The 27,328-nt window shown below is 46.7% G+C and overlaps 1 protein-coding gene across 3 annotated transcripts in view; it reads right to left on the bottom strand.

Annotated features, from left to right (window-relative positions):
• SLIT3 (slit guidance ligand 3) overlaps nt 1-26,883 on the bottom strand; it is a 625,193-nt gene extending 598,310 nt beyond the window's left edge. For 2 of the 3 annotated variants that reach the window (XM_007171384.2, XM_057541374.1), the window contains exon 1: nt 26,240-26,586. In XM_007171384.2, coding sequence (XP_007171446.2) covers nt 26,240-26,436 — 197 coding nt within the window. In that variant the 5' untranslated portion in view covers nt 26,437-26,586. Of the gene's footprint in view, nt 1-26,239 lie in introns of all 3 variants that reach the window. The other variant, XM_007171383.2, reaches the window with a different exon arrangement.
• Between the last annotated feature and the right edge of the window lie 445 nt (nt 26,884-27,328).

Consider the following 27,328-nt stretch of genomic DNA (forward strand, 5'->3'; position numbering starts at 1 on the left):
GTGGGATAGGGAGGGTGGGAGGGAGACGCCAGAGGGAGGAGATGTGGGGATATATGTATACGTATAGCTGATTCACTTTGTTATACAGCAGCAACTAACACACCACTGTAAAGCAATTATACTCCAATAAAGATGTTAAAAAATAAAAATAAATAACAATAAAAATTAAAAATGCCTTTTGGCTGGGCAGGAGTTCCCCAGTTCACTTACGGCCCCTACTGGCCCCCATCACTCCCTGTGACTTCACAGGCAGCCCAACTTACCCATTTATATAATCTCCCTGGCCCAAGGAGGTCACTGGATTTGCTTCCAGACTCCGTAACGACTAAATGCTTTCCTACCTAGTGTAAAAGCTCCGGCGCCCAGCGCAGTGCATTACTCAAGACTACCTCTCAAACAACAGCGGGTGATTTGAATGTAGTGATGTGATGGCGTCTCCTACACACAGCTTCTGAGACCACGTGAGGAGAGAAAAAGGAAGGGAAGGGAATGAGAATTACTCACCCAACCATCACTCCGGGAGACTTGATCCTGCCGGGCTACTGAAGCGTACCCCAGCGGCTCAGGGACAAACTGATGGAGATGGTTGTAGGTGAGCCAAACCTTGGCTCCAATAAAATTGAGAACAGCTGGCACTTCTGAATCCCCTGGTCCCTGGGGACCCGGGCTGAGTGCACGCCAATAAGCACCAGCCCTTTCCCCTTTTCCCTCTTGTCATGCCTAATTACACCAGGATTGTGCTGAGTCAAGCAACCTGCTGGGGTTGGGGCCCAGGCATGACCTTTCCCATTGCTTTCAGCCAGCGCGTGGGGCTCAAGTAGCCGTGTGCATTTCCACCAAGAAACCCAAGAATAAACTCAGCGCCGACGCGCACGATGCCAAACGCTAAGCCCCCCACCTCAGCCCCTGGGAGGACGGCCCCTTCTGAACAGAGGGAACAAAAGGGCCTTCCAATAGCCACACCACCTGCATTCAGCCCACCACCTCCTGCCCCCAGCCTTGAAACAGAGCCCCCTTGGCCAAGGAACATGGCGACCAGCAGTCAGCCAAAGGCGGCCCCAGGAAAGGGAAGCAGGCATGCTCGATGCCCTCAAGGACCCTCCTGGCCTGGCCAAGCTTTTACCCAAGGCTTGATTTCCAATCCCTGCACCCTCATCCTAGAGTCAGAGATGCCCACTCTGCACCACTCAATAAGGAATGTCTGGCCTCACCCTTCTCTACACACATGTGCACCCATAAGCAGGTACGTGCATAGCCGTCTGTAATGCCCCAGAGAAAACCATGCACCCAAGTGCTCTAGGTCAGGGTTCCCAACGTTGGCTGCATATTAGAATCACCTGGGGGAGCGTTACAAGTCTTGCTTCCCAGGCCACGCTTCAGAGCAATGAAATCAGAATCTCTAGGGGTAGGTATCAGGCATACATATTATTTTAAAGCACCCCAGATTCCAGTGTGCAGCTATGGTTAAGAATCATTGCTGTAGGTGAACTGAAAGCCCTGGAAAATTCCAACCACCAACCTATGCTTTGAGGCTGAGCTCCCAAGCTGCAACTGAGCTCAAGGTAGCAGGCAGACCCTCAGGCTATTGGCCACAAAGCCACAGAGACTGGTGATATTCATTCAACAAACATTGCTAAGCACCAACAATATACTAGGCCCTCTTCTAGGGATCTAGAGATTGTTTCAAGAGTTATACTCCCAGAGTTCAACTGGCTTGCAGTTTGGGTCTTAATGAGGTTGGTCTCTGAATTACCAACCAACCAGCCAACATTTACCAAACACCCAATGTGTGCAAGGTTCTGCGAAAGGTGCTACAAAGTATAAGGTGAAATTCCTGATCCCTGGGCGTTTAAATCCTAAATGGCAAAGCCTAAGAATTTGCACATTTAGAAATAAAAACACAACATGGTATAGAAAGGAAAAATGAAAGTGCGATTGAACAATTCAAAATAACAAATACATACCAAGCAGCGACTTTGTGCCAGGCACTGTGTAATGCCAGAGGAAAAGCAAAGACAGGATCCCTCTCCGGAAAGAATGTGGACTAGAGCAGTGGTTCCCAAAGTGGGGTCCCCCAGCTAGGAGCACCCACATCACCTGGGGACTTGTGAGAAATGCACATTCTTGGGCTTCATCCTAACCTACTGAATCAGAAGCTCTGGGGGCGAGGCCCATCAATCTGTGTTTTAACAAGCCCTCCAGGTGATTCTGATGCCTGTTCAACTAGAAGACTAATTAACGCTATAGGATTAGGAAAAGGAAAGACATCTTTTTGGGTCTAGAGTCGATGAAGGCCTTGAAGGATTTGAATCCTGGCTCTGACATAATTTGGGAACCTTAAGCAACCGCTTTAACCTCCTTAGGGCCTTTGTTTCATCAACTGTGAAGCAGTAACAAGCAGCAAGTGGTAACAAGGTCTACCATATAGAGTTGTATGAAGATGACATCGGACAATGTGTGAAAGTCACCAGGACAGTGCCTGGGGCCTAGTAAGTACTCAATAAAGGATCTCCAGCACTAGCGGTCATGATACAAAGGAGCTGGTCAGCAAAATGAATGCTGACGGAATAAATGAAAGAATAAACTAATTAATGCATGATTGATGGGGACTGAGTTTGGCAAGCTTGGAAAAGCAACAAAGAACGGGGACTCCATTCAATGGGCAAATGGGGAGATGTTCAAGATAGGACAAGGGCTTCTGAGACTGAGTGGTCAGAACACATGGCAGACCTTGAGACCAGCATCTCCCTGGCTCACCCTCCAAAGTGACCCCAAGGAAGGCTTTTGTACCCCAGCAGCTTGTGTGTTGGTTATGCACTTGGGCTCTGGAGTCAGATGTCTGCGTTCAAGTACTTACTGGTTGATTGGTCTTGGGTGAGTCATTTAACCTCACTAAACCTCAGTTTTCTCTTCTAAAAATGGGTATAATAATAGTACCAACATTACAGAGTTGGGGTGAGAATGGAACATGATAATGTGTATAAAGCAGCTTGGTGTTTTAAATACAGAGACTGACCTCTAAACATTAGCTCTTTGTATCATGGCTCACAGCTGGGTGCTGTCGTGACCTCTGCTAAATTATGGCTGCCTGAGATTTGTCAAGCAGACCAGCAGCTGTACACTCTAGTGCCAGATCCAAATGACACAAAATGGCTGTTGGTTTCCTCATAATAGCAATAACTGCCAAGGAGCGGGCAGCTGCCTACTTGCAGGTGGTGTGCAGGTCCTTCTCATGTACAGGTGCTGTACACATGAAACCTGGGTCATAGGTATCACTGTGCCCATTTTGCAGATGAGGAAACTGAAGTTCAGTGACTTATCAAAGTTATACGACTATCAAGTATCAAAGCCTGGATTCAATTTAGCTCTAATTCCAAACCCCATGGACTTTGTATTACCATGAAATCATCCCCAGATTTCCCCCAGAGGCTGCTTAAAGACCTTTCCAAATGGGATTCGCCCAGTGGCAGTGTCAGAGGGCCAGGCTCTTTCACGGTGCCACTGTGTCACACAACACATCAGAAGGGGATAGGGCTCAGAACTCTGAGTCTGGAAGAGGGAAGTCATAGGTGGGCAGAGGACAGGATTGTGGACCCTGCAGGACATCAGGCTCTTGGATTCTAAGACTGCTCCCCGCTTGCTAATAATGATTGTTTGTATACTGCATGTCTGTGTATCTGTGTGTGTTGGTGGCGGGGAGGGGTGTTAGAGGGGAGGGGAGGCAAAGACTTTCCTTCCCAATCCAAAAATGGTTACCTAAGCCTGAACACAAGGGAGAACAACTGACCGCAACACACAATTCACATCAGCTTTTAGAAACCACTTCCTTCTAAAAGAAGCATTCCAGCCTATGAAACAACACAGGAAGACGAATCCCTTTTATCTCCTCCCAGGTTTATTTCCTTAAATGTCAAATTATGGTCTTCTTTCTTCTTCCCCCAGATACCAGCTGTGACTCTGCTAACGGTCAAGGAGATCCTTAGACCCACAAAGGCTCTTCCTGAGGATTCAAACTGTGCCATGAACGAATGGAGAGAAGTATGGTTGGCCTCCTGTCATCCCTTGAGAGCGTCTAGCAAAGATTCCTGGAGTCCAATACCAACCTCATCCTCTTACCCGCTTTGGTCCAAAGAGCTGCCTCGATGCTCTCAACCAGAACAAAGAGGACATAGCCTGGTTGGGATTCTGAATTTTTATAACAATTACTAACAATTCACGCTCCCTCAAACCTTACATTTACCTGCAATGGGCCATGTTACCTTCAGCTGACCCCACCCGCCAAAAATACCACTGCATTTTCGTATGTATCATCTTGGTGTTCCACAGTTGCCATGGCAGTAAAATTTACACTCAACAGCCTCACTGCCATTTCCGACTACAAATGGAATTAGTCTGTTCCCAGTTTGGTTCAGCAAAAAAAGAAATATGCATCTACTATATGCCAGGCCCTATGCGAGGCATAATGCCCCAGGTGCTGAGGGGAATAAGAAAGGGATTTCTACAAGATGTTACTCCTTTACAAAGCAGACTTTTTCTTTCTCCTGTGATGAGATTATTTTCATTAAATTGCAGTAAAATATATGTAAAATTTACCATTTTAACCATTTTTAAGTACACAGTTCAGTGGCATTAAGTACATTTACAATGTTGCACAACCATCATCACCATTATTTCCAAATTTTTTCGTCAACCCAAACAGACACTCTGTACCCATTAAGCACTAACTCCCTATTCTCCACTCCCACTAGCCTCTAATAACCTTTAATCTACTTTCTGTCTCTATAAATTTGCCTATTCCGGACATTTCACATAAGTGGAATCACATGATATTTGTCCTTTCGTGTCTGACTTATTTTGCTTAACACAATGTTTTCAAGGCTCATCTTGGTCGTAGCATGTATCAGAACTCCATTCCTTTTTAAGGCTGAATAACATTCCATTGTATGCACATATCTCATCTGTCGATGGACACTTGGGTTATTTCCACCTTTTGGCTATTGTGAATAATGCTGCAATACTGACATACAAGTACCTGTTTGAGTCCCTGCTTTCACTTCTTTTTGAGTATAAACTTCCTCAAAAGTAAGTGGAATTGCTAGATCATACGGCAGCTCTGTGCTTAACTTTTTGAGGAATCGCCATACTGCTTTACACAGAGGGTGCACCATTTTACATTGCATTCTCATTTCTCCACATCCTTGCCAATACTTAATTTCTGAGTTCTTGGTTTTTGTTTTACTGTTTCGATTATAACCATCATAGTAGGTGGTTTTTTGTAAGAGAAAACTGGCGAGATAAGAAATGGTTTGTTCACCGGAACATCACAGGCGCACATGGGTGCACTCAGCACAGCTCTGTTGAATGAATGAGTGAATGAATGAATGGGCTCTCCTGGTAATAGTACTGTGTTACTCCCTTGAACCTGTACAACTCTTCCTTTGATGGAATTTGGAACTGGCACAAGGAAGTCCAGCTCCACAAAGGAGACCCAGGCAGCAATTGAGACCACAAGTATCCCAGAGCTTTAATTCAGGGGCCATCAGCACCATCTTTCTGCAATCTTTTTCCACGTCTAGGAATCAGTAAAACCTGCTGCTTTAGAATCAGGGGAGCCCACTTGGTGGAAACTCAAAAGTAAGAAGACTCTAAGCTATAGAGTGGGGTGGTTAAGAAACCAAAGCTATGGGTCAGACTGGCCTGAATTATGGCTCTACCACTGGCACGTGTGTGAACATGGCAAACTATCCTCTGTGCCTCAATTCAGACCTAATCCTATTCTTGTAAGGATTAAATGAAACAGTAAGAAACACTTTGCACAGTGCCTGACGCAACGTGAGGTCTCAATAAAAGTCAGCTTTTATTATTACTATGAAGCTCCAGTATTAGTGCACAGACCCAAACACCCCTACCCCCCTCAGGTACTTCCTCTGAGCCCCAAGATCCCTGGGGAAACAGGAGGGGCTCCCTCCAGGATGAGGGCAGACTTAGTCTCCTAATGATTTTCCAGACTGATTGGAAGGACTGCTAACACCCATCCAGAGGCACTGCCAGGATTGAAGATGAGGAATTCAGCCTTGTTTCTTCTCTACTTGGGCCACCAACCCCTCCAAGCTCATTTTGGCAAGGGGTTTCGGGAGAGAGCAGGGCCATCACCACAGCTCTCCTGCAAAGACCTAGAACCTCAGGAGGTCAGAAAGAACTTTCATTGTATTAAAACCCACAGACAGGACTGGAGTTGGGTAGAGTTTCCAAAGAGAAGGTTGACTGACAAGCCGAAAGTTCAGTAAGAACAGCAAGGGGGGCTGTCCCAGGAGGACCTGAGAGCCAACACAGAAGGAATGAGCTATGAGGCTGGGCAGGGTGGTATTTCATGCTGGCAGCCCCTTCATTCTTATGTGCGTGGAAGGCAACAGCGTTCGGCCTGGTCTGACAGGAAGCTTTGTATTTGACTGAAGCATACTGAAAATATCAAAGTCCTGTGGAATAAAAATACAGCTCCTGGGCCCAACACTTCACCTATAACCTGAAAGTTTTATTGCGTATGAAGACCCTCAAGCTAAAAGCCAAGCCACTGGGGTTGGAAGAAGGAGTACTAAAGAACAGGACCCTACAGGTGTGTGGGGAGCCATGGCTGTAACCAGGTAATAACAGTGGATCTTACTTATTGAGCGCTATGCTAGATGCTTTCCACACACATTGTCTGACTGACACGGTAGAGCAGCACCACTTGTGAGGGAGGTTAGACCCATTTTGTGGAGGAGGAGACTGAGGTTCAGTTAGGAACGTGCTGAGGAAGGAGAGAGAAGGAGACATTTCTGTGACTGGTATAGCATATATCAGGATGACCTCTGTGAGATTACTACTTTCAACCCTTCCTACCAACAAAGATGACAATTCCATAGGGTTCAACCTAATAGAATACATTTTATATATAAGTTATTTATACAGTAATTACTTTAGCATATAATTTAATTAATTTATTATATAAGTGATATCATACATAAATGTCCTATATTATTTACTGGTTATATAATGGTATCTATACATTACATCATATGCATAAGAGGCAGAGTGCTTAACGGTTGAGAACGTGGATTCCTGACTCGGACGACACTGGAAACTTGGCTCTACCACTTACTAGCTTTGGGACATCGAGTAAATAACTTGTCCTCTCAGTGCCTTTGTTCTTCATCTACACCATGAGCTAATAATAGTACGAACTCCACAGGACTCTTGTAAAGAGTAAGAGAATACAGGCCACGCGCTGGACCGGTGCCTGGCACACAGTACTGATGAGCAGTCATTGTCCCTGCTTTTGTTCACTGATGCCTTGCTACGGCCCTTGGCAATACTCAGTGCTACCTTGATTTCACAGAGACTTGCCCGGGTTTACACATCCTGCAAGAACGCATCAGCAATTCAAACTCAGGTCTTCCTGAGTCCCAAGCCCTGCTGTTCTTTCTAAGCTGGTCAGCTTCTCCTGGTAGCCTCTCTGAGCCTTCATTTGCCATTTGGTGAAAGGAGAGGTTGGATCAGCTGATGTTATGGTTCTTCCCAGCATCCTTGTATATCAAAGCAACAGCAGCAAAGACAGACAAACAAACAAACAAACAAACCACGATCAAATGTTTTCAGTTCCACTGAATGCAGTCTCCTTAGCCATGTGGCTAGAAGCTTTCTGTATTTAGGGTTCCAATTCTTTTTTCCTTTTCTGCTATTTCTTTCCAGAGTCCTCAGTACATTTCCTAATTAATCACTCCCACTTAATTTCCTAAAGCAATCACATCCTCCCCACAGGCAAGCAGCCTCGTCTCAGGCAGAAGCACACACACCAGCTGGTCCCATAGCTACGTGGGAGTGTGTGAGCAGCTTTTGGACACAGACCAAAGAGTGGCACAGACACAGGAAAAACGCAGCTTTAGAGCTACACTCAGAGGACACTCTTCCCGTCCCAGTGACATGTGGGTTTCCTGGTGATCAAAAGGACACTGAGATTTGGTTCTCCAAGGAAACCCTAAGATGCAGAAGATCTGGCCAGAGCATCCCAGGATGCAGGGAGACTCTACCGGTGGCTACTTTGTGATTCCAGGCAGGGCAATGCTGGTGAGATAGGAAGGCTTAGATTCCGCTCTCAGCTTTTCTGCTTATTTGTTGTATGAATTTGGACAAGAGCTTTCCTTTGGTTGAGCCTCAGTTTTCCCACCTTTAAAATGAGAACGGTAATATATGCCACACAGTGTGGTGTAGTGTAAGGAAAGAGCCACAAATGCGACAGCCTAGAGGAGCCTGGCAGCTGATATCAATGAGGGAAGTTGGGCTGAGCAAAAGAAAAATAACATGATGCCAAATGGCAGCTGACGCACAGTCTCAGGGTTGGAGTCACAACAGGGAGTGGTGGGGACTGCGGTGAAATGGAGACATGCCTCATCTAAACGCTAGTCAACCACTGCCAGCTGAACCCCTGTTGCCAAAATTTCCAATTTTTTAAAAAAGAAGCCAGAAATGGATTTTTATATGAATTCACGAATCTTAAAATGTTGGCAAGAAATTGACACTAAAAAAAGCAAAAAACAAAAAAATACCAATATGTGAGTCAATACCATGTGAGCCAAGCACAACACTTTGGAGGGTTGGTTTTGGCCCCCTGGCCACTGGTTTGCAAGTTCTCTCAATGTAAGTATTAACTGAGAAAATGTAATAATATATCAAGCACTTAGCTATGCACATAACACATAATAAACACTCGATAAATGGTAGCCGTGGTTATTATTATTATTATTGCAGTTAACTTCTCTGTAACTCAGAACCCTCATCTGTGACAATGGACATAAGGCTCATGGATGTCTGAGAAAATCCCTGAGGGTACTACAGAGGTTAATCATTGTGCATACATATTGATGCTGCTTTATTAATTGCAACGCACTTCATTGAGATTAGGTAGGACAGTGGTTCTCAACCAGAGGTGATTCTGTCCCCCAGGGGACATCTGGCAATGTCTGGAGACTTTTTTTGGTTGTCAGACTAGGGAAGGGTGCTACTGGAATCTAGTGGGTAGGGGTCAGGGATACTGCTAAATATCGTAAAATGAGCAGGACAGCCCACAACGACAATAAAACATCCCGCTGAAAATGTCAATAGTACAGAAGTAGAAAAACCCTGTGTAGACCGAAGTTTCCCTTTGCATCTCCTTTGTAGAAAAGACTTTATTAAGACAGAGGTGTGGATAGGTTCCTACATGGCAAGATACAGGAAAGGCTATGGGGTACAGGGAAAGAGGGATGGCAGTTGGGAGAATGAGCAGATATACACGTAATCATCTCCTCTAAGAGTCTCAAAGCCCTGCTTCCACTCTGCTTCCTATAGAACTTTTTCATCATTGTCTTAACAACTGTCACATCAACATATTTCCTTAAAAGATACTGCTGAAGCTGCACCAATTGGAAAGTAGGATCTGGGGAAACAGAACTTGAGAGAGAAGCTGCTTGAGGCAAGGTCACTCAGCAGGTTGCAGGGGAGACCTGGGAGAGAATCCTCCTGGGTCCTGGTCCAGGTCCCTCGGGAAGACATCACTCCATTTTGCTGTTGTCATAGTAATTATAAATCAATTCTGTCTACCCATTAAAGCAGTTATTCCATAGAATGTTCTCACAAAGCATTGCTGAACTCACCCTAGTTATTTTATGGATGTAAAAGTAATCACACATTTTTGTATATTCTATAATTCCAGCTACATTTACAATCGGCCTTCACCTCAAATGGTAAAAATAATCTGGGTTATATTACACCATGGTTGTCATGCATTGCTATGACTACTCCAAACAAAGAAAACTGTGCTAGAAGCAAAAGCAAGCAATTCTAGTTCACCTTAAGAAGGGAAGGGAAAGGAGAGTGACTTTATCAATTCCTACATTAATGCTAAGTGTTTTATATAACTTATTTAATATTCTCTATAATTGGGAACTTTTCTTTAGGTCAGTTTTCTCACACACTGCTGCACATCAGAAATACCTGGGAGCTTTACAAAATCACAACATCTGGGAAGCACCTCAAAATCATTAAATCAGAATCACTGGGGATGGGACCCAAGCATCAGTAATTTTTAAATCTCCCCAGGTGATTCCAACGTGCAACCAAGTTTGAGAATCAGGATTTCAGGACTCATTATCATTATTTTACAACGATGCTGACATCCTAAGAGCAAAGTGAACCTGCCTAAGGGCACCCAGCTGGTGAAAGGTAAAACTGTGATTCCGACCGGGGTCTGCCTTTCTCCAAATGCCAGGCACAATCTTTCTCATTATGCCACTTTCTCCTAGAAGTTTGCTGACTGTGGCTTCCTCAGTTAGAGTTATTTGGTTGTAAGTTTGTGAACTTGAGCAAAAGGGAATTCACTAGAAGGTGCTCAGGGTCTTCTGGATTCAATGGGAATCTTTTTTTTAAATTATTTATTTATTTATTTATTTATTTATTTATTTTTGGCTATGTTGGGTCTTCGTTTCTGTGTGAGGGCTTTCTCTAGCTGTGGCAAGTGGGGGCCACTCTTCATCACAGTGCGCGGGCCTCTCACTGTCACGGCCTCTCTTGTTGCGGAGCACAAGCTCCAGACGCGCAGGCTCAGTAGTTGTGGCTCATGGGCCCAGTTGCTCCGCGGCATGTGGGATCTTCCCAGACCAGGGCTCGAACCCGTGTCCCCTGCATTGGCAGGCAGATTCTCAACCACTGCGCCACCAGGGAAGCCCTCAATGGAAATCTTAAAAACAGGTCTGGGAAAAAGGAAAGCAGGCACGTCTGGTCCCTGCACAAGTGCCTAGATGATCTGGCAAGCCAACATGTCCAATGTCTTTGTCCCTCTGGTTCAGATTCCACTTCCAGGGAGGAAGCACCAGACAGACCTGACTTGGGTCATGAGCTCATCCCTTGACTAGGAGAAGGCAAGGTCCCTGATTACAAATCCACCAGACTGTATCCTGTGAGTGCAAAAGACAATATTCCTCTCGGAAGCAAGACTGAATCCTGGGCAGCCACAACACAACACGTCTACTATGATGGAGGGAATAGAGGGGCTTATGCAAGTAAGCAAGAAGACATAAGACAGTCTCACAGGTACACTATGAACTTCAAGTAGAACTCAGCAAAAACCCGGAAGCCCCTGTAATCAAAATCATTGAAACAGACAGGGTCATTCAGAAGAAAGTTGCCATCGGAAAAGTGGCCATGAATGGCCTCAAAATCATTTGCAAAATATTGTGAGTTTGTGCATTTTTCTAAGAACACGGTCAATTTATTTTATCAGATTATCTAGACTTTTTTTTTTTTTTAAAGGATTTTAGGAGCTCTTAGGGAAGAAAAGGAGAAGCTCCTAACAGAGCTCAGGTCCCAGAAACGACCTGGAAAAATGCGACCTGGTGTCCTGGCCTGGCACCACACAGACGAGGCTGGTAGAGCTTTGCCAACTCTGAGCCAGGAAAACAACGCTTTTCCAAAAAAGCAACAACAGAAACAGACGCAGGTAAGAGTTAGCATGTTTGCCTGTAGTTACACAGCAGTAAGGAAGAGGACAGTCCCAAAGGAGAAAAGAAATCAAGGAAGCCGAGGGCGCTCTGGGGTCAAAAGCGAACAGGGGCCATTACAGTTCAATTGCAGATGTGTTCAAACAGCGGCACGCTCCCAGGCTGGCTCCTTGCCAAAGGGCCAGTTCTCCATCCTGTGAGGCTTTCTTCCCAGATCTAGGCATCTACAGACCCTAGTATGCAGGGACTTGAAAAATGAGGCTACTGTGTAATTAAATATATAATTACAATTAAATATTTAATTGTTCAATGCATAAATTCATGGATGAATCAATATACAAACAAGAGAACTATAATTGTTAACTGTGGTTACTCAGTATACGGGTACTATGTATTAAGTCCCTACTAAGAGTCAGGGACTGAGCTGGTAGCTTTAGATGACACATTTCTTAACCTCACAATAACCCTAAAAGGTACTTTCTATTATACTATAACCACTGAATAGACAAGGCTCCTAAGACTCCAAACAATGAAAGGACTGGTCTGTGGACACATGACAGTAAGCGATGGGATCTGAAACCAGATCTGTCAGCTTGAGCATCTGTGTGCTTGCCGCAGCTCCAGGATGCCTCACAATGTTCATGACCATCAACTATGTGTTGGGCATTTTGCTAATTCTTACAACAATCCTTGAAATAGGTATTACTGTCTCCGTTTTTTTTAGATGAGGAAACTGAGTCTAGAAAGACAAGTAACTTGCCGAAGGACACATTTTGAATACAGATTTTTTAAATCCAAATCTCTCTGGCTTTAAAGCTCAGGGACTTTCCAGCAAACCTCCTGCCTATCTAATTCAATCTGATTTTTTTAAATGTGTTGACTTAGTTTGATTTTCACAAACATTGTACAAAGCCCATAGAGAAACATAGCTCCTGCCCTCAAGGAGCTTTTAATCTAGTTAGGAGATTAGTTACACAGTATAGAAAATAACGATGATAATTACATGGCTGTAGAGTTTTTTAAACATGGCCACAAATTCTTTGGGACTTCTTCCTTGGAGAAGTGGTTCCTACACTTTAACCTGGGCTAGCTTGTGTTGCTTAGAGCAACAGAATACAGCAGAAGGAATACTATGTTACTTCTAAGACCAGTTCATAAAAAGCCAGGCAACTTCTGGGTTGTGTACTGACACAACCATTCTTAGAGCTCTGAGCCTCCATGTGAGATGTTAGGTCACTCTAAGGCTGCCATGCTTCGAGGAAGCTCAAGCCACATAGAGAGGTCACATGTGGGCACTCTGGTCAACACCCCCAACGGAGCCCAGCCTTCGAGTCAAACCACCTGGGTGCCAGACCTATGAGTGAACAGCCTGCAGATGATTCTAGTAGCCACCCATTCAAGTCTCCCCCAGCCATTCCCATTCTCTAGATGATGTCTCATACATCAGGAAGCAGACACAAGCCACCCTACTGAACTATGTCTTCAACCCTGACCCAAAGCATCATGGAGCATAATAAAATGGCCATTGCTTTACAACACTAAGTTTTGGGGGTGGTTTGTTAATCAGTAATAGGCAATCAGAATAATGGCTTTTTGAGTGGATATTTAATGCCAGGCACTGTCCTCTAAGCTTGACATGTATCACACCTCATTTGATCCTCCAGCAGCCCAAGGAAGCAGGTGATTGTTAAAGAACATGCCCAGGATTGCTTAGCTAGTGATGGCATTCAAGCCCAGATCACACTAATTCCAGCATCGATACTGTAAACTGCTCTGCTATAGAGGAAGGGAAATTCTGTCTTTGCAGAAAGTCTACAAAGCCCCAATCCAATCAGTCTTAAGAAACATGCTATTTTTGAAACTAAACATCTTTTTCTTTCTTAATTTCAGAAGGCTTACTGTGGAACTGAGCTAATTATTTGAGCCTTAATCAAGGACCAGCCACTCCCTGAAGCAGCTGTCCTGGCCTCTCTACTGCCTCTAGGAAGTCCCTTGGGTTGGCTGGATATTGGCTCCAGTCTAAACCCCAAATCCCAGCCCCTAGAAGTAAAGATGCATAGGGCTAAAATGATCCTTGGAGATCGTCCAGTCTACTCCCTTCATCCCCTTATAAGACGAGGAAACTGAGGCCCAGAGAGGTCAAGTGACTTGTCCAAGGTCACACGGTATGTCAGAGGTACAGCCAGGTCTCCAAATTCCCAGGCAAACATTCTTTCTACTACACCATGCTGCAGTTGCTAAAAATTCCCCAGAGCTGCCTCCCTCAGCCCTCCTCTTGACAAAGCCGTTTTCCCCGCCACACGCCCACACAACTACACACAGTCACATTTGGCAAGAGGTGCCCTCAGCCCCACTCTGCTCATGAAATGCTGTTTTGCAATGGGGCCTCTTTGTTCGTTAGCAACACAAAGAAAACTGTACTGCAGTCTTCTCAGAAGGAGATGTTTCTTGTTTTAAAGACGGAAAGAGAGCTTCCTGGCTGAATATGGCTCGAATCAGCATGCAGCTCCAGTCGGGAAAGAACCCAGAGGAGATTTAGGTCTTTGCAAAATTTCTAGAACACACGAAGAGGGCACATGGCAGGAAGAAACTTATGGGAAATGTTTCAGAAAGTATTAAAAGGTACGCCTAAACAGAGTAAACAGAGCAGATTGGTTACTGTCTTGTGGTATGAAGTAATTAGAATGGGGGGGCACTAGAATCGTTAAAAACTCTCATGAAGTAACTGGCCTTCCCATTTTGGATTTCTGCTCTAGCCCTGTTTCCCAGCTGTCCTTTGGATCTGGGATTTTCCCTTTCTAGACCGTAATCAAGCTACCTTGGTGCTTGGAGCCCTCAGGATAGGCTCTGAAATCCCAAGTCACCCATTTGGTGCCTCTCCTTTGGTTCCACATTATTCCTTATTGTTTGTACTAGATTTGGTCCCTCGTCCATCTCCCTAGTTTCCCTGATTGGCAGAGGCTTCCTACGGCTCTGAGTGATCGTTATCGAGGCCCAAATGCTGTGATCAAGGCTGAAATGAAAGCACGACAAACTTCTCATGAGGGCAGCTCACGCCACAAAGCTGAAGTCCCCACCAATCACAGCTCTAAGACATGTCTCTGTCCAGGTGGGTTGAGAGCAGTGGGGAGTGGGTAGACCAGATGATCTCCAGAGATACTTCAAAAGCCTGAAACCCTCTCGGCTACGGAAGGAAACGAGAGAGGGAGGGACAGAACCGAGTTCCATGGCAGAAATTCAGGACTTGTAAGCTGGCAGCAGATGGAAAGAAAAGTGCCAACTTCTAGCAGGAGGAGATGCAGTGCACGCATTTCTTAGGGCTACTGCAAGCCCCAGGTCTTCCCTTCCGAAGGATCAGGTGAATGCCACCCAGGAACCACCTCCTACTCACAGGCACAGCACACATCTCCAGGCACAAGACGAGATCTCCAAAAAGAAACTGGGCCAAATGAAAGTTCTCAGACCCTTCCCCTCAAAGCTGAGTCTTCCCTATTACCTTCCCCACGCCTAGGCAAACCTGCCCAAAGAGCCAATTTCCGTCCAAAGCCCCCCTCCCTCATTTTCCCCTGAGAAATCTCCTACCTGCTTTGTTAAACCTAAGAGAGAAGAATGAGTGAATGAGCACCACAGGGAAACAATGTCCAGTGGTCTGGTTACAGCTGGAATAGCCCAGGAGGGGAAGCTGGCCTTCCAAAGGAGGCCCTGTATCTCTTCACGGCCTCAAATACTGCTGCGCTGTGCGTCAGTGTTTATGAAATGCTTCTCAAATAAGGTCAGTGTTCTACGCAGAGTTAGGACTCTAATAAAATGCAGAACTTGTGCTGTTTGCCAGCTAGCTGCGGAGGCATACTGGAATTCTTTCTCGGATACAATTGTTCTCAGATTAATATTTTCCCCATGAGTTTTTTTTTTATTCTACTTGTACTATTTTTTTTTTTTATGATGTGTGAGTTTTTCTACATATTTATACCCACTAAAAGGGATGAGTGGGGCTTGCTTTCATCAGTGGTTCCTGAGGGCTTGGTGTCCCATCCTTCATTTCCCCCAACACCCCATAAATGTCCTCTCAGAACCTAGCCTGATGGCCTTCGCCTTGTCAGTCACTTGGTGGGAAAGGATAGCCCAGATTGATTTCCACATTATTTTGAGCTGTTCCAGTGATGAGGACATTTCACTTGCCTTAGTCATCATTGTAGGCACTCAACAAATAGCTCCTTTAAATGACTGCATCCTTCACAGAGCCCCTTATTTGGTTCTACTTTCTTTTTTGTTTTTATAAATTTATTTTATTTATTTTATTTTTGGCTGCGTTGGGTCTTCGTTGCTGCGTGCCGGCTTTCTCTAGTTGCAGCTAGCGGGGGCTACTCTTCATTGTGGTGTGTGGGCTTCTCACTGCGGTGGCTTCTCTTGTCGCGGAGCACGGGCTCTAGGCGCGCGGGCTTCAGTAGTTGTGGCACACGGGCTCAGTAGTCGTGGCTCGCGGGCTTAGTTGCTCCGTGGCACGTGGGATCTTCCCAGACCAGGGCTCGAACCTGTGTCCCCTGCAGTGGCAGGCAGATTCTTAACCACTGCGCCACCAGGGAAGTCCCTGGTTCTACGTTCTTGGAAACTGCCACTTATTAATTACTAAGGCAAAAAGTCCTCTCAACTCCACCCATTTGGATTGCCGACATTGGTGTGAGGCTATGTGTGCATTTGTAAAAGATGCATCTTGATAAATGAAAAGGAAAACCCCAGTAAAAGTTCAAAAACATGGGTGACTCTGAGCAAGGCCTTTGAGTCCGCTGAGTTTCCTCACCTGTAAATATAAGATTCTGATCATCTTTCAGATGCAGGATTTAGATATTGTGGGTGGAATCAGTAAGGTATTCCCACGGCACTAGATTTAGGAGACATTTGCAGACATCTGATCTCATTTAAACCTTGCATCAGATCTGAGAGAAGTGTTATTCCCACCATTCTAAAGGTTACAGATGAGATGATTAAGACTCAGCAAGATACTCCTATAAATTCCTGCAGTTAAAAAAAATGGATGGAAACCAGGATTCCACCTAGGTCTTTTTCCTCATTAAAGGTTATATCACACCGTACTCTCCTCTGGTTTCCCATTCACACCCCTTCAAAACCCAATGTATAAAACACTTTCTACCTATGTTCTAGAGCTTGGCAGAGATGCAGAGGAGAAAAAGAATATCAGGAAAGTGCTAGATGGTCCAGAAACTTTTGTACCACATTTCTGAGCAGGACAGCTCTCCAATGAAATCATCATTGCTGAGCTTTTCAATCGCAGAAGAATCTGCTCTATTCTCTGCTTGGGCTGCAGGGAGTTTAAGAGCATACTGTATGTAATTCCATCATTCACAGAGTCCAGCCCCAGAGGACCTCTACACACCACCCTGGGCATCATAAAAGGCTTCAGATGGCCATGAAGATGAAGTCTGAAGTTGTTTTCCGGACACAGCCATGGATTGGGAGTCTGCAGTCTCCAATGAAGGTCCAGGCCACAAAGATCCCACGAAAATCCAATCTCAGGAACTGAAGCTTAGATGGTCAAAGTCCAAATTCAGTACTAGGCAATGGAGAGCTACATAGAGGGCAGGATCGGGCAAGAAGCCAAGCTGGAAGGGTCAAGACAGGGGCCAGGAGCCACTCAGGCTCCAGGAGAGATACACAAGATGCACAAGTCCATGGTCAAGCCCATAAGCCTCAGATTAGAAGAGGACCATGGACACACTATGCAGACAGACCCGAGCCAGGGTATACACTAATTGAGGGCAGGGGAGCAAAGAGTGGGTATGCTAGGTAGCAGACAGTAACTAGGGAGGCTGAAAAACTCAAGAGGGAGTCAAGGTGGGTGGTTAAATGTGCTGGCAGACTTTCAGCAATGACGATGCACACTGCTGCCAAAGTGCAGAATGAATCAGGGGTCAGGAACTCCGACTGGCATTTCGGACAAGAGAAGAGAAGTCTGAGCCCACACAAGTAGTGATAAGACCGTGAAAAGTGAAGTCACATTTAGTCCAGCCAGGATGCATCTTATATGCATCCTGCACCAGCAGGACCCAATCTCAGGGTGGCAGGAGCCTGGAGATCATGGCTGAAAGAAGGCAAGTAGTACAACTAACTGAAAACGAAGGCGATCCCTGGCAAAAGCTAGGCAGATACTCGTGGGGGAAATTTTGGTCAAGAAGGCTCATCAGAACTGTTCTTGGAGGGTTTATTCCCTCAAATCCAAAATAAAAAATTATAATAATTAGCCACATAACTAGGGTGATATTCTTCCTAAGACTGGATTCAGCCCTAAACACCCTAAACTCCCCTGTTAGATAAAACTGCCTTAAGCGCAGCTCCTCTCATTTTAAATGGGGCTCAGGCCTTCTTAGGTTCCATGTAACCGTGAACTTCTGCGAATCTAAACCACGTTCCCACTTCTACCCATGGGAACCCTATTCACCCTCAAGCTCCAATTCGAATGTCACCTACTTCCCCAAGCTGGACAGGATGGGTCCTTTGCCAGGTGTCCAGAACACGGCCTTGGCACCCCTCTTGGGATGCCTTACATCAAACAGGTTCTCCCCCGTCTCGGGATGCCTTACATCAAACAGGTTCTCCCTGATTCGACTGGATATCATTGTTGTTGTTTTTTTTCTTCTGGTTCTTCTTTGAGAATTGGGTTTAGAAGACAGGTAAGGGCGGCTGACTTAACCTGGGGGAGGAATGACATGACCAGTGGTTGGAGCGCAGACCAGAGACCAGTCTGCCTGGATAAACCCCGGCTCCACTTCTCCCACCTGAGGAAGTTACTTCACCTCTCTGACTTTGTTTCCTTATCTGTAAAATGGGGACACAATGAGTTCCTGTCTCACATGATTGTCCGAAGATTGAGTCCATGCACATAAAGGGTGAGAAAAGCGCCAGGCGCAAAGAAGGGCTCCATAAATGGGAGCTGTCATGGTGATGGTGACTGTTGTTGTTATTCTTCACAAAGATGTCGGGAGTGCCTCAGCCCTCTCTGCTTCATCTTCCATCACATTCATTCCAAGCACTGCTCAAGCAAATGAGCCCTGTGCCGGTGGGCGCCTCAGATGGTAGAGGAAATCACTTTGAGAAACTCAGGCTTCTCAGCTGAGCCATGCTGCTGAGAAAGAAGGGCCCAATTTTTCAGGCTAAAATATTTTACAGGAGAGAATAACACACATATACACATCAACACACACACACACACACCCACACACCCACACACACACACACACACCCACATCCCATGCTGATGGGGCTTCTGGCACCAGCCTGACAGAACAAGGAGGAAGCAAAAGTCATGAAGGAAAAGACTACAAGAAACCAAGAGTTTAAGAGAAAATTCCACAAACAGGGGAATTAAACATTAATAGGAAATCATTCCAGAGAAAATATGAACAGAACCCCAGGGAAAGAAGATGCTACAGGCTAATAAGACCTCAACATTTTTATCCACCCCAGCAGGAAAGAACAGGACAATGTATTTATGTAATCCACACCCCAGACCACAGAAAGACTTGGGAAAAAAAGCAGGGAGAACTCTGTTGATTATACTGACAACCTGGATAAAGATCTGTAGGGCAAGCTCACTAAAACTGCAGAGGAAATGAGGAGAGGACTGGTTATTATGTTAGAAGGGAAAATCAAAATAGAAATGTTCCTGGAAAGCTGATGAAATGAAACTATTTGCCAAAATTTAATTAGGATAAATGCAAAGTGTTGCACTTAGACGCCAAAAGGTCAAGTGCACAAATCTGGGATGGGGGAAAATAGGATCAACAGCAGTGAGGGTTGGGGAGACACTGGGGATGCAGTGAACAGCTGGGTCAAAATGAGCCAACCCAGGGGCGGTGGCTGTCCAAAGTGAAGAGGTCCCTTTAGCATGCACTGATAGAAGGTAAGATAACAAGAGAGTGGAAGGTCTCATCCAAACTAATAAAAGGCAAAGAGAATTGGAATCTATTTAGAGGAACATAACTAGGAAAGGGGAGAGTGCCTGTCTCAAAGTCTAACATGCACAGAACAGTTGAGGTGATTATAAAAGTTTATGGAAGAAAAGAGAAGACTTGGGTAAGTGGGTGGTGAGAAATGCAAGAGCAATAAGACGTTTGAAATCCTATCATTTGGGAAAAGGATTCTGCTTGCTCTATGTAATAACAAGTAATGGGAGATAAGTTCAACCCCCAAACAAAGAAAAATTTCTTCTTAGAACTGCTTTTAAAGATGGAATAAATTGCCCTAGGAAGAACTGAGTGCCTCACCACTAAATGTAATCAAACCAAGGAGAATGACCACTTTCCCCAAAATCGTGCTGGTGGAAGATCAACCTGTACATGGTTGGAACTTGGACAAGAAGACCCCCTTCAACCTTGAAAATCCATATTTTTCCAAATCAGGTTTTATCTTGAGCATGCTATGGAAGGAAGACTATAGTCAGCAAGAATTATGGTAATCAAAATGATAGGAATATTTATAGAGGATGCACTATGATTCAGGTAGTCTGTATATTCAATACTCATACCATCCTATGAAGGGGTATTATTATTATTCCCATTTTATAAATGAGGAAACTGAGGTCACCCAGCTAGTTAAATGGTAAACCGGGACTGGTGACCCAACTGGCTCTGGAATTCACACCTTTACTCACAAAATTATTCCTTTCTCACTTCCCATTCCTCTCAGTATTGAGGATTTTTAATCACACATTCATGACAATGTTTCCGAGGGAACTGCTGTATCAAACATGGTGCTAGCAACAGACCTAGGAAGACCACAGAGAGTGGGAAGGAAAGCATAGCCTTTGGCAGACCAGCACTAGCAGTAGTTACAAAATAACAATCTAGGTCTCCAAGCAGAGGATTGGTATTATGAGTTCTTCCCACCTGAGTAAGAGGATTTAAATTGCAGGCTGGAGAATCACGAACAATGGAGAACCTTGAAAACACAGCACCGGAAACCACAGCAGGGCACCCTCTGATCTACTGTATCCAGAACGAGTGGTGGTTCAGAAAACCTCTCAGGAAATACCATACCTTGTTATTTTTTTGTTTTTGTTTTTTTGTTTTTCCAGCAGTTCTAAAAAGGGTTAAGACCACCTTACATAATGAGGGTGGAGCATGCTAGTAAATACAGCTGTTTCAAGTAAAAGCAGTAACAGAGGCAGACACGGGAAGTCAGTAAAAGGAGGTATTTAGGGAAAGACGTAAGGAATGAGCACTGAAAAAAAAAAAGAGTCAGGGCCAAAAATTCCCCATGAAAATCTGACCCCCCAAAATAAATAAATAAAATGCATTCCTTATTTAAATATACCACAAAGCAGCATGCCCATGGAAAAGATATAAACCGCTTCAACCGTAATCCCTGTTTTATGGATCGGAGGCCAACCTGGGCTTAGCTGGGGAGGAGAGGGAGGGAACCAGGCACAGGGAGACTGGGCAGAGCCGACGTGCAGGCGAGGAACTTGCCTCGACAGGCACACTTCAAGTGGGCATCTCCAAACTTCCAGCTGGATGGGGCCCGAGATGAAGAAATGGAAGTACCAGCTGTGGTCACTATCATTAAGAGTTTGTGGAGGCCTATGCGCCAAGTACTGTGTTAAGCACTTCCTGTGCATTATTTCATGTAATCGACCCCCAGAGGACCATTTACTCTTCGCCCTTTACAAGTAAGGAATGGTAGATGGAAAAGCAACGTACTGGGCATTGTGCTGAGCGCATCACATGGATTGCCTCGGGCCACATTCACAGCATTCCCCCAGGGCCAGTGCGATTATCACCCCCCTATTACAGGCATGGAAATATGGTACAAAGGGATTAAACAGACCGCAGCACAGAGGAGTGGAGTGACCCGCCCCAGGTGCAACAGCAAAGATGTAACAGAGCCAGAATTTAAACCAGAGCTGTCTTATCTCCAGAGCCCAAGCCTGAACCAGAAGGCATGGGGCTCTGAAACCTTCTTGCACGACCCACTCAGTGCAAAAGATCCCACAGCTCTCGGACCCACTGTTCTCACTTTCCAGGGGAGAAAGCACTCAGTGACAACAAACAAAACTGGGGAGAAACAAAATAACAATCAAAGTGGCAAAAATGCCAAAATAAACAAGGCCCAGCTCATGGCAAAAGCAAAACTTAATAGTGAACCTACAAATACATCGATTAATACAAGCAGAGCAGCAATCAAAAACCACACAGAGTGCAGGATAATGCTGATGAGCTCCTGATTAGAAAATCCTATGGTTTAAGTGTTCAGGATTTCTAGCTCTTTTCATGGGCATGTGCACAGTAGGAGTTTTGCATGGTTGCTAAGCAACGTCTGGCAACCAGACTCCAGAGTGGATCACTCATTATGAGTCCTTGGTAACTCTAGTAAGGCAGTAATTTTAGTTCATGAAAGCCAAATTTTAGAAACCCTTAATAACTCATACAATAGGTTACTAATAAGTAGCCCTTAGCCATACATAAAAAATGCAGATCTATAACTGCCCAGCTTTCACTTGTAAGAACTAAAGAAAGACTTGTACTTTTGAGATTCATCATTAATTTATTCAACACATACTTGTTGAAAACGTACTATGTGCCAGGCGCTGTTCTATGCTATGGGGAAGAGGCCCCTGACAGTTCACCAGTGAACTACAGACTATACACAAAAAAACCACAGACTATACTAGAATTCTACTTTTAGGAAAATGAGGCTCAGAGAGGTAAAGCAATCTGTTCAGCGTTGCACAGCACACTGGAGGCGGATATGTTCAGCTGCTCACGTCCAGGCCAGTAGGCTCGGCAGGAGAACACTGCTTCCCGGAAGGGCCACGTCCCCATGGTTGGTCAAGAGAGGCCCCATGATCCACCAGCTTGCCCCCGGTCCTCTGAGCTAGCCCCGAGGGCTGGGAGTACCAGGATGCAGGGCTTGGCTGTTGAGCATCTTGGAAAGTCTCCCACTTGACCTCAGGACCTCTGTGGTCAAGTAAGGGAAAGCCTATGACACGGTGTTGGTTTTTATTGGACCCAACCACCGGCGAAGCTTGCCGTCATCTGGAGTGATGGAGAAAATTAAGTTACCACATTCTCACGTTTCAGCCTTTAGCCTGTATTCCTTCGCAAACAGGAAATGTTTATTTAAATACAGCAGTCTCCAGCATGTTCCAGAGCCAAGTGAAAAACCAAAGATGTCCACTCTTGCCCCACTCCACTGTTCAGGCCACCACCTCGCCGCGGGTGAGAAGGAGGCCTCTGCCTGCCTTTAGGCAGGACGAGGCAAAGGGGCCCTGCATGAGAGTTCATTTTCATCTGTCTCCTCTTTTTCCAGGCCGAGATTGTGGTTGGAGAAGAATTACATCTGTGGGCTCCTTTTGTACTCAGAAGGGTAAACGCAACATCTGTTTACTCTGTGCTCCATGGTAAATGTTTTGTTTCAGGCACCACCATTCACTTCCTCTCCCCTTGTCCTCTATCTTTGCTCCATGGATAATAAATTACACTGAATTCTCCCCTGCGTTTATTTAGCTTTCTTGTGGGTGTCACCTCCCCATTGAGGGGAAAAAAAAAAATTGTCGGTAGTTTATAAACAACAGAGAGTTTCTCTGTGTGATGTCCTGACATTATGGAGAATATGCTAGAACACAGACCCCTAGCTCTGATACCAGCTTAATTATGAACAATTTAACTGGCCCCATTCCAGGCCTGGAGCAAAGTCCAAACGGTGACCACATTATCCTCATGGACGTTTGCTTTAATGGCATGCCATGGGTGGACAAGGCCTCAGAAGTCAACACTACCAGAGCAACAAACCCTCCCTCCCCACACACACACACCTCTTCATAAAAGCCTCTTTGGGAGACAGAACAGCAGGAACAGAGAAGGGAGAAAATGTTTCCTCTTTGTTATAAAACACAACATAAACATTTGACATCAGAAAATGGATCTTAGGAAGGTCCCGAGCATCTGATGGCAGGGCTGACAAAACTTAGCCACATGAAAAAAATGAGCCCTGAGAAGTTTAAAGGCTCACTAAAGGAAAGTTCCTTCTTCCGTCGTTTGCTTACATTCTTTAAGTTGGATTGCTGGTTTTCTTCTGTATATGCCATGATTTTATATACAGTTACTGGAATGCAGTGGGCACTCCAGTCATGTTTGTTGAATGAATGAAGGGAGGAATGAATGAAAAATTCCTCCCTAAAGAAATCCTTAGCATAGCTCAGAAATGCCACCGCCCCATAAGAGTTTGCAAAATTGAAATGTCACAGGTGAGTTGACTGAGACAGGGTGTGGGGTGATGAAGGAGTACTGGGACTATTGGGAGGCTGCACCTAATCCCTGCAGTAACCCTGACCCAGCCTGCTTGTAAAGCTGCCCCCTCTCCTGGGGAGGGAAGAGACTAGAATGAGAAGCCAGCCGCATCACCCCAACGCACCCCAACCAAAGAGACATCAGTGACCAGAACCAAGGCAGAGGAGACTCAGATATTCCAAAGCACCTCCTACTTCGCCAATGCCTGCCGGTGGCCATGACAGCAGGGGGCCCATGGGAACGCCCAGGACTCCAGTCTCTACCCAGTCTCTTCAATTATAGAGCAGATGGGCAGCCCCCAGCTGCCTGGGTCTCCTGGGAGAGGTAGCACAGTGGCATGCTGGCTGCAATGCTGTGCCTGCAGCTTTTGAAGGCCTCCTACATGCTAGAAGGAGAGGGGCCCACTCTCTTTGGTGTCTCAAACATGCAACATGATTTTGAATATCAAAGAGAAGTAGACTCAAGACCCCAAAAGGAGAGCTAATGTCAAGGCAAGTCAAATGTTTGCAGGGTGTACCTGAAGCAGCAGCAACAGCTGCCTATTTTAAGACCCCAGCCCACGGAGAGCCCCGCCAGGACCGTCTACTTATAGATCTTGGCCCAAGCTGAACCGTGTTCCAAGGATGTCCAGCAGCGTGGTAGGGGGTATGGACTTAGGAGCCAGACATGCTCGAGTTCAAGCACTTAACTAGCTACTACATGACCTTGAACAAATGACAAAAAGGCTTAACTGTAAAGTGGAATAATAAGCATTACCTTTGTAACTAATGATCATGGTAGAGATTCAATAAGATAACACATGTAAACAAACTGAGGCATAGAAAGCATTCATTAAACATTAGCTACAGCTATTATTTCACTAACTCATGTGGCTGGCCCTGGTGTTGAGGAGGGAGGGGAATTTAGCTTGTAAGTTACAGGTTTCCAAAAATACCACTAAAACAAGTTTTTCACTGGCATGGTAGAATATAATGTCTGAGTTAAGCTGTAGAAACCTGGATTCTGCCCTTTTATTGCCATCACCTTGCTGTGTGACCTTAGGCAAGTCATTTCACATTTCCGAGCCTCGTTTTCTACACATATTCATGAAGGTTCAGCTCTAACCCTCAAGAATTGTTTGGTTCAACCCCACAGAATAATCACTGCACTTGAAAAAAATGTCTTGAGCCAAAGGTAAAGCTCCAGGAAAAAGGAAGGCAGTTCTACTGAGTCTCCGCTCAGGGACACATAAAAAGTAAGCGGAAGAGAAGTGGAGGGACAGGAGGTGATTAACAGGAATAACACACTCTAGGACAATACATCTTAGTCTCTTGCCCACTCTCCTCCAGACTGAAGTCAAGAAGGCAGAATCTTGAAAACCTATGCACCTACTCTAAGACATGTGCAGAAGGGGGCAGCGGGAGAGCAAGGCATGCAGAAATCTACCAGCTAGAGCAAACCCTCACCCACTTCTGGGCTGTGTTCCCAGTCCAGTTCCAACCCCCTCTACCATTTCTCCCTCCTTTCCCACTCCCCAACTGCAGGCTAGGAAGAGCCCACCCCAGAGTCCAAGTTTTGAAATTGGTCCGAGGATCAAAATGATAAATGTTTCCAAAACGTTGACATATGAAAAGTAAATATTTGGTTGCACAATTGGGGTTAAAACGAGGGTCAATCCACCCCACTCTCCAAGCGCCTCTCCTCTTGCTGCCAAGCCCAGGATCCGAGGCTGAGTGCGGTTTGTAAGATTATAGTGCTGGGTCTCATTTAAAGGGCTGTCAGCATTTCCATTCTCCAGCCCGTTTGGGGAGGCATTTATAACCGAGCCATAAAAAATTCACCGGGGCTGCAACTTGGCATCTCCGAGGCCGCGCTCCAGGCAGGGCGGGTTTTGCAAGCACCCACTCTGAATTGGTTCGGTTCCTCAGAAGTTAGACCTTCAGACACACTCTCAACTTTCCTCGCAAGGGCAGCCAGAGAGCGGCTGGCCCATTCTGATCTCCAAGCCGGTCACAGTCTCTCAGGCCCTCTCTCCTGTCTCCGTGCCCAGACGCCCCATCACCCTTCAGCTTTCTCCTTCGCCCCCTCTTTAATGAGCGCGGACCCCTTACCCTCACCCTAAGACCTCCCTGTCTGCAGTGTCATCTCTCCTTGCCTCCTGCCAGCATTCCCCTTGAAAGCTGTCAGCTGGCCCTGCGTCTGGCACCCTCACCCCTGGAGAGACACTGCTCTTTGCTCATCACTGGGGTCCTCGAGACCTCTCTCCCCAGACCTGCCCAAAGCCACAGACCCCCAACTCAGAGAGTGAAGGATCCGATGCAGGAGAGGGTGAAGGCAGAGACTGCAACTAGCGCGGCCAAGGAGAAGGAAGGATCTGGCGCCGGGGGGCCCCTCTGTGGGACCCAGGTGGGTGGCCCGCGTGAGGCAGGGCGGGGCGGGGGTACTCACAGGCGCTCGGCGTTGCGGGGGATGCCCCGGGGAACCGCCCGGAGGCCCAGCCCGTGGCAGTCCACGCTGGCGGCGGAGCAGGTACACTTGGTGGGGCAGGCGGCAGCGGGGGGGCCGCTCAGAACACTCGCCAGCGCGAAGGCCAGCACCAGGCGGGCGCGCACCGCGGCGCCTTCCTCCGTCCGCCTGGGGGCCATAGTGTGCAGGGGCCCGCGCCCGGAGGAGGTTGCCTCGGCGGGGCAAGACGCGTGGAGCCCACGGAGGTGCGCTGGGAGCACGGGCGGCCTGGGGAGCGGGCGGCTGAGTTGGCGCGGAGGAGGAGCGAGCTCGGCGCTCAGGCGCACGGGCCGCGGGCGGAGCGGGGCGCGCCGGGCGGCGGCGGCGGCAGCAGCAGCTCCATCGGCGGGGCCGGCGCTGCCCCGCTGCGCATCGCTCGGAGTGCCCAGGTGCCGAGCGCCCCCTGGCCCCGCTGGCCCGCGGCCCGGGGCGCGGGCCGGGTTGGGGACCTGGGGCGAGCGCAGTGAGGCACGGCGCCCCGGGAGGTTCGGCTTGGGGCTGGGCTCGGGAGCGCGGCGGCGGTGTCGGCGGCTGAGGCACGGGGCGACCGGGTGAGCTGGCCGGCGCTCGCTCTCTCCATTCACTGAGCCGGGCAGACACCGGAGACGTGGAGCCCACCCCTCCCGCCCCCCAAAAACGCCAGCTCCGCCTCCCATTGGCTGCGCCGCGCGTCATGTCGACTAAGTTGGGAACTTTGCTGGAGCAACCGAGAGCTCGAACGGAGGAGGCAGCGGAGGAGGGAGCTCGGCCAGCAGGGCCCCAGAATTGAGGCTTACTCACTCTGGGGAGCCAAGGACTGACCAGGCTGGTGGCCCTGAGCTGGGCATGCTACTCAGTATTCTTTCCTTCTGTCCCAACACCGGCCCGCAAGGGGGCATTTGAGTACCCCGACTTTATAGACAAAAACTCAAAGTTCAGAGAAGTGAAGTGACTTGGCTGGTCACAGCCACGAGGGACCCCAAACCGCGGCCCTCTCATTCACCCATGTTTCACTTCACAGCCCATCAAAGCCCATCAAGCTACCTCATCTAC

Source organism: Balaenoptera acutorostrata, chromosome 2, assembly GCF_949987535.1.
Source record: "Balaenoptera acutorostrata chromosome 2, mBalAcu1.1, whole genome shotgun sequence".
Taxonomy (NCBI): domain Eukaryota; kingdom Metazoa; phylum Chordata; class Mammalia; order Artiodactyla; family Balaenopteridae; genus Balaenoptera; species Balaenoptera acutorostrata.